The 8,261-nt window shown below is 39.3% G+C and overlaps 1 protein-coding gene across 1 annotated transcript; it reads right to left on the bottom strand.

The window, feature by feature from the left end:
• Positions 1 to 3,000: 3,000 nt before the first annotated feature.
• Positions 3,001 to 4,801, bottom strand: LOC131218720 (dof zinc finger protein DOF5.7). The gene has a single exon (XM_058213450.1). The coding sequence runs from the start codon at positions 4,458 to 4,460 to the stop codon at positions 3,420 to 3,422; it is 1,041 nt and encodes a 346-aa protein (XP_058069433.1). The 5' UTR covers positions 4,461 to 4,801; the 3' UTR covers positions 3,001 to 3,419.
• Positions 4,802 to 8,261: the final 3,460 nt, after the last annotated feature.

Raw genomic sequence — 8,261 nt, 5'->3', positions numbered from 1 at the left:
AAATAGTAAAATACAAGTGTGGTCCACTCGATGAGTGGATATGGTTGATTTTTGCACGAGATGATCCTCATGATAGGCCCAACCTATTGGACGGATTGGCCATCACGCACAGATGGAAGGTTGAAGTTATTATAGTTGGACTCATACACACTCTCTCTGTGGGCCCCACCATGATGTGTGATGGACATCCATGCTGTATATTTGGTAGGTCCCATTTAGGTTAATGGGATGTGCCAAAAATCATCCCTGTCGGGAACTAAGGTGGGCCACATCATCTGAAATCATGACTAAAACATCTAAAAGCACTTGGTAGGGCCACCTGAGTTTTGGAATGGACTAAAATTTGGTGTGACCCCTCATCCAAGTGGGACACACACAATGGGTGGGATGGATGTCTAAAAAACATTTCAGTGGGTCCTATACACATTCAGGAAGGTCTCAATGGATAGGCATCCACTCTTAAATATGTGGTGTAGCCCACCTTAGTCATGGATTGCCCTGATTTTTAGGCCCATGGCTCAGCATAGAAGGGTGCATCTGATTAATGGGATGGATGTCCGTCATACATCATGGTGGGCCCCAACTTCATAGTACATTTTCACACACACATACATATACACACACACACACACACACACACACACACACATATATATATATATATATATATATATAATAGTAATAATAATAATGAGAGAGAGAGAGAGAGAGATATGGGATAGGAAAAGAAAAGTACCTAGAAATAAAAGAGGAGATAGGCTATCAACCACCATGTACCATTGTCTCTTTAAGTCGAGCAAACCAATGGAATATTTGCAGTATAGGAGAGGAGGGAACAGGAGTGGCAAAGATAAAATAAAGAGAAGAGTAAGGAGGGATCTATTCGAATGTATGTAGTCTTTATGTAGTGAATCCATATAGGTGAAATAGAAGGTGAGGGTCTCATGTAGACTGTCTACGTACTGCCTATGAAAATCAAGTACTTTCAAGAGCAGTTGTGCAAGTAAGGTCCAACACTACCTCTCTTAATAAAGTGCTACTTACTGTTGCAGTGTCATCTGCTGCACAAGAGAGAGAGAGAGAGAGAGAGAGAGAGAGAGATTCCTATGTACTACAAAATATTGACAAAATGCCATAGCAATAAATAATAACAATAAATAATAGCAACAGTTATTAACAGTTATTATAATAATAACAAGAACAATAACAATAAATAATAAGATTTTTTTGTTATTATTAATATAATTATCTGGGGTTTGATATTTACACCCTGACTGTTTGATGGGTACACCCAACCCCATGTACTTCTTGTTATACAACAGTACAAGTTTTCAGAATTGTATGAAAGAAAGCTGTTTACATCAAAAGGGTTGGAGTAAATGGTGGCTATCCCAAGTAATATTGTAGCTTTCTACTCTCTACTATTTAATAATATCAAACCAAAATGACCAATTCATGTAAATTAAACATTCAACAATCCACCCATCTGTCCATCTATTTGTGTGTGGCCCATCAGGCCATTAGCACAGGAATTCCAAATAAAAATGCCCTTAAAATTTCAAGCAATGAAGAAAATCTAATTTCTTGTGGGACCCATTTGTAAACAAAACTAGGTTAAAAATTTCAAGGGTTGGGATCCATACAATAATTAATATGGAACTGATATATAAACCCACCCTGATTGATTTGCATCAACCCATATATAATTACTTTTGGGAACTAAAAATGGTATACTTGTGTACTTAATTTCAATACTCAAAACAGAAATTGAGTATATTATGTAGATAAAAATGTTAGATATATGATTAATTTTTTAAGGATTTGTTATCGTGGCCCGCTTAAATTGATATCTCCACGCTTGCGGTGATGATTTGGCTTTAGTGATTGGCTTCTACAAGTTCTTTTCGAAAAGAATCTAAGTCGGTAAACATTAACCTCCATAATCATGATTTAAACGGTTCAAAAATGAATATGAAAATACTATTATTAATTAGTAGTAATAAAATAAAATAAAACATATTAGAAGCTGACGGATTAGGATCTCCACCTCAAACAGTTTAGGATTAATAGGGCCTCATGGTTATTGATCCAACACTATCATAACCACAATACTCTTGTGAGGGTATTACTAACAATTTTATAGGTAAAAAAATACTATATAATATTTTTAAAAATGAAATATTTAAGTTGTGGGAAATGAAGGAGAGAAAGATGTGAAAGGAGGAAACATCACTCCATCTAATCTAAAGAACCATTTTTAGACGTGGAGAAAGCAAAGGAAAGAAAAGAAAAAGCGAGCTTCTTGATCATGAGATGCTCTCTCCAGAGCATGTATGGCTCATTCTCCAATGCCAAAAAGCCAGTAAGGAAACAAAGGCCCTCAAAGATGCCCCTCTTCTCTCTCTCTCATCCATTCAAATGTATGACAGTCACACATTCAATACCCTTTCAAACCACCACTTTTTCAGACACTACCAAATCATACTACCCTGCTACTAATTATTATGAAAAGCCCTAGGCAAGACAGATATAGAGAGAGAGAGAGATTAGGATGTAACAGGTCTAGAGCACTACTGTCACTCCTCACAGACTTCTGTTATGTTTTATTTTATTCAGTACAACAGAGCCTGGGACTCAGGTCCTGTTTTGTGTGTGAGAGAGAGATGTGAGAGTTCTGAAAACTGACTCAACATAAACAAATCAAAGATATACTATCAAGTCTATTCAAATCCATGCACAGAAAGACTATATACACTTTTACATAACATCACAAATCAATACTAGAAGGAAATGAAACAATTATTTACATCCATCCCACACTGATTTTGGTACACCCATTTCTCTTTTTGGTATTGAAATTATATAAATGAGTACAATTTTCAACACCCAAAATTCAAAATGTGGGTCTGGAGATTTAATCATGGTGGGTGTACATATCAATCCATAGGAAGAGGGGGAAAGAACATCAACATACCTACAGAGAGAGAAAGAGAGAGGAGATGTAATAATGCATATGTTGTCATTAGATCATCACCACCTTCCACTGGTAGCTTTTTCTTTTATTGCTACCATAAACAGCAATTGTCCTGCGTCTTTGTAGGAACAGAAAATCCAAAAAAGAGAACAACAACAACCACAACAAAAACAACTACAGCCATCAATCACCCTCTTAAGAAAAAGTTCAAAACAACAACAAAAAAAAAGGCTCCTGTTTTTTTCTCTCTTTTCATTGTCTGCTGAGCTGCAAAAACAAGACTAAAAAGAAGTGCTAGCAACAGGAGAAGAAGAACAAGAACAACAACAACAACAAAAGAATAATATCTGACTTGGGTTTCTCTCTTTTTTGTGTTTTTCTATCTGATCTTTTGCTTCCAACTGACTGATCTCTCTCTCTCTCTCTCTCTCTCTCTCTCTCTCTCTCATGGCAGTGCACTGTATTGCTGCAAATCATTCCATGCCTGTATTTCACTCCAGTTGCTTGTATTGTTGCCATTGCTATTCCCATTGCCCGCACCATAAGAACTCCCAAAAAACCACTCACTTGCATTCTCTCCACCACACCCTTTTTTAGAATTACTCCCTCCAGCATCTATTTTCAAGCTCTCCTGCATCTGAAATGAAATGGGTTGGTGCTGATTTTCAAGCAAAGGAGTTTGAACAGCAGAAACGCCACCATCTTTCTGGTTTTCACCCCCGAACAGCATCGCCAGCCTCTGCTGCTGCAGCTTCCAGTGCAGGTCTTGGTTTATAGAGCTCAAAGACTCTATAGAAGAAGCAAGACTACCATGGAGATTGATAGAAGACGTTGATGAAGATGAAGAAGAAGAGCAACCCATCTCTTGAATTCCTGTGCTGAAAATCCCACCCTCACCATTCCGAAAGACAGATGAGATTGGATAATTGAATCCCATGGAGCTAGTGCCGACAGGCTCGAAAGCGGAAGAAGGAGAATTCGTGGAGAGAGGAGCAGCTGAAGAGAGATCTCCAAAGGAGAAGAAGTTACTAAAAGCGTTTGGTGGTGTTGAGGAATGCAGTCTGGAGAAAGGAAGGCCGCTGAGGTGGAATTCCATGGCCGGAGATAGGTTGGGGAAGAACTTCATACCGCCTACACCAGAAGGACCGAGTATGGAGTCTGCAGACATGGAGGGAATAGCGTCTTTGGAAGATGAATTGGAAGCGGAGGATTTGGATTTTTTGCTTTTACGGCATCCACCGCCTATAGGAACGTTGCGGAGGGCCCCACCTTTAGTCCAGTAGCGGCGGCAGGTCTTGCAGAAATGACGTGGTTGAGTGAGGCTGTAGTTGTTGTAGTAGCAGAATTTGGTGTTGGGAGAGTCGCAGCGAGGGCATTTGAGGGGTTGATCGGAGGAGGGGCGGTGAGGAGTGGTGGTTTTGCGGTTTGGTGTGGAGGGTGGGTTTTCGTCAGGGGGAGGAGGTTTTGAGGGGTGGTTTTCCATCATTGGGGTTGGAGGATTGGAAGAGAGGGGAAGATGGAAGGAGTGAAAATGAGAAGTGGGTGGTGGTGTTTGGATGGTTTTGGTTTTATTGGAATTTAGGTTGCTTTGAGAGAAGGGAAGAAGGAGATCAATTCAATGGATTCATGAGAGAGAGAGAGAGAGAGAGAGAGAGAGAGAGAGAGAGAGAGAGAGAGAGATGTTTGCTTGTGATTGTCATCAAAAGAAGACCGGAGAGAGTGGAGAATATGGTGTTTGGAGAGGGTTTGGATTTGGGAGAGAGAGAGAGATCTTGCCAGAAAAGAAGTGGTTGTATATATACATGCATGAGAGAGAGAGAGAGAGAGAGAGAGAGAGAGAGTGGTAGTCGAGACAATAAAAACAGATGAGATGATCTGATCTGCCGAGAAAGGGTGAGTGGATTGGGATGGATGGAAAAAATGTGTATGTCGGCTTGTATGGATAGCATATATATATATATATATATATATATATGAAAATGATACTATGAGGTCGAGCTGTGTGGGCCCACCATAATATGTGAGGGACATCCATCCCATTAATCAGATGCATCCTTCAATGTTGATCCATATGGCAAAAAGGTCAGGCCAATTCATGACTTAGCTGGGACACACCACAGACAACAAAACAACTGAGAATGGTGCCCACCCATTAAAAAACACACACATATATATATGGAAATGGTTCTATGCGGTTGACCTCATGGGAACTTCCCATTAGGTTGAGCTGTGTAGGCCCAACTGTGATATGTTTCGAGCATCTACTCCATCAGTCAAATTCACCATTCCATGGTGGGCCTCGGGCTTAAAAATCAACTCAATCCATAACTTGGGTGGCCACACCACGTACAAAAGTTGAGAGGGTTTATCCTCCCTTTAAAACATTCATAATCATTATTGGGTTACTGTAATGTAGTTCACAAATCCAGCCCATCTATTATGTGTCCCACTTGGATGAGGGGTAAGATCAAGTTGGACGCATCCAAATTTTAGGTGAGCCCCACCAAGTGCTTTTATATGTTTTAGTCATGTCTTCACATGATTTTAGATGGTATGGCCCACCTGAGTTCCATATACAGATGATTTTTGGGATATCCCATATTTTGAAGGGGACCCATCAAATGCATGGTGTTGATGTTTGACATGCATGACAGTGGGGCCCACACAGCTTGACCTCATGGGAAGTTCCCATGAGGTTCATATATATATATATATATATATATATATATATATATATCTGGATGGTACATACACCTGCACTCCCGCAATTGTGAACGTGGCAAATGCCTAACTCAAACTAAACCCTTGAAAAAGGGGCCCACTATATCTGTTGCCCACAAGGAATTTTTAATGGTCAGCGATCAATCCCCACTGTTTGCTATTGTGTGGTCCACTTGAGCTTTGGATCGCCTCGCGTTTAGGCTGGTGTCTTAAAGTAGGGGTTTAAGGCGGATGAAAGGAGTGGATATAACTCATACATCATGGTGGGCCTTAGAGAGCTTAGGGCTGCAGGAATCCCCTGCAGGCAATAGTCGTCCTTGCCACGTGTAACACGTGTGAGATAATACTCTAGATCTTGCCTCCGAAATGACGAGACAAATTCTACAAAGTACACTGATGGTTAAAACAGTTTTTTCCTAGCCATCCATTCATTTTACATGCAGTGGCCCACCTAAGGGCCGGGCGAAATGGCCCGATTTTTCAGGCAAAATATCTAAATTGGGTACCCCACCTGAATGTAGTCTGTTCAAAGCATCGGTATTGCTGCAAGTTTTGTTAACCAGGGATATAAAAATAATATTGATAATTAGAAATACAGGAAAACATGGAGAAAATGGTGAAATTTTCAACGAAATTTCAGAATATGTTAAAATGCACGTATTTGCATATTTAGAAATAAAAAATTTGTAAAAAAATGGATATATATAATAAGTTTCTATTTAATGTAGCCTTAAAAGCATGTGTTGTTGTAAGAAATCGGTCCAACCTCTCCATCCAGCATATTTAACCATCCAACTTTTCATCTAAACATCCACCAATATTACAAAATATCAACAACATGTGATATTTCACAAAACAATCATCAATAATTTAAAAGGAAACGAAAGATTGTAGTGTCAATATCGCGCATGTTGCGATATCAAAAATATCAAAATATGATTAATATTATCAATGACAATTGAACACTACATACAACCATGTGCTCATGAAAAAAATGATTTTTTTTTTATAAATAAAATTCCGATGATATCAATACGTTGGTGATATTATTGACATATCGTCGATACACTTATGATATAAGCATCACCTTATTTAGTCAAAAATATTGGCAATATTAATGCATTGTCAATACAAACAACACTTAGAATTTGCATTGAAAATATTGATGATTACATAAGTAATATTAATACGTTGGTGATAAAAGGTGATACATTGCTAATACTTGGAATTTTCGATACTACCAGTATTATCGGTATCGTTACCTGTGTTATCAGTATCACTGAGCTGGAGATAAAGATAATATCTAAAATATATCGAAAATATTTCGATAATATCAGAGGTAATTCGAACACCCCCTGAATGAATGGTCCGATCTGCAAACTCGTGTGCCAGTTAGACACAATGTTCCACGCACGTTCGCAGTCAGCAAAACTCAACGTAAGTTCTATACTCTGTCAGAGTGTGGTAGATGATACTCAGCCCCTTAGAAAGTACATAAAAATTTCTAAAAGTGATGTACAAGTAATTCAAACCAAACATTCTAAAAATCAACGGTCCCATTTTAAATGTATCATGTACCAAAAATCACACTCATTTTATTTTCTTACTACCGAATTGGTGGACATTTATTGAACGGTTAAAATTGAGCAGTATATTCAAGTGTACACTTTCCGAGTGCCTGCGTATCAAGTACCATAGTCTTTCAGAGTATCAAATAACCCAACAATATGTAAATGTAACCGTGCATGGTGCCAGTTCCCAAAAATAACCATGCATCCGACGTGCATGGATGCATGCATGCATGCATACATGCATATGCATGAACATGAGACATAGAGATAGTGGGAGATGGCAGTGATGACAGGGTTAGTAGGGTCTGGTCAGTAAGGAGAGGCCCCAGCAACAGCGCCTGTATGGCTGCAGTAGAAAACAGCAGCCTTGTCTATTCCTTCCCACGTTAGGTCCCTTTTTAACAGAACCCTCATTACACTGACTCTCACACGTGCCAGCTACACGTGTTAGAAGATCATCACCCTTCTCTCTCATTATCATGACCAAAATAATATAAGCCACACGTGTCATCGATAGATACGGTTGGGAGTTGCATGGTTGTTGCGTCAGCCGCACTTTACATGGTAGTGATATCTTGATTGTACACTTGGCATGGTGGGTTTTAATCCAGACCGTCTAAAATGTTAGGATCATGATGACCGTAGAGTCAAGCTAGCCATTGATGTTGGCTATCAAAGTGACTGGTAATATGTTCAGCGGTGTAAATTCATCCATTGACATCAGACGGTTAGGATTGTCCAGTCAAAGTAGTTTTACGCCCGTGTTCCTTTCTCATAAGAGACCACGTTTTGGACGGTCTAGATTTCATTGCATGAATGCGACTTGCACGGGAGATGAATCTCCTTCATTTCGAAAATGGTGGTAAACAATCAGTCCGGTCTATTACATTGATATAAGACAGAGGAAGTATAGCTCATGTAAAGATTCGCTACACACGTGCATGCGTGTACCTTATCTCAACCACTCAAATCACAACCCCATCACATTAAAATCA

Source organism: Magnolia sinica, chromosome 11 (genome assembly GCF_029962835.1).
Source record: "Magnolia sinica isolate HGM2019 chromosome 11, MsV1, whole genome shotgun sequence".
NCBI lineage: Eukaryota > Viridiplantae > Streptophyta > Magnoliopsida > Magnoliales > Magnoliaceae > Magnolia > Magnolia sinica.
The sequence above is the reverse complement of the archived record's forward strand: the minus strand, read 5'-3'. Positions and strand labels throughout refer to the sequence as shown.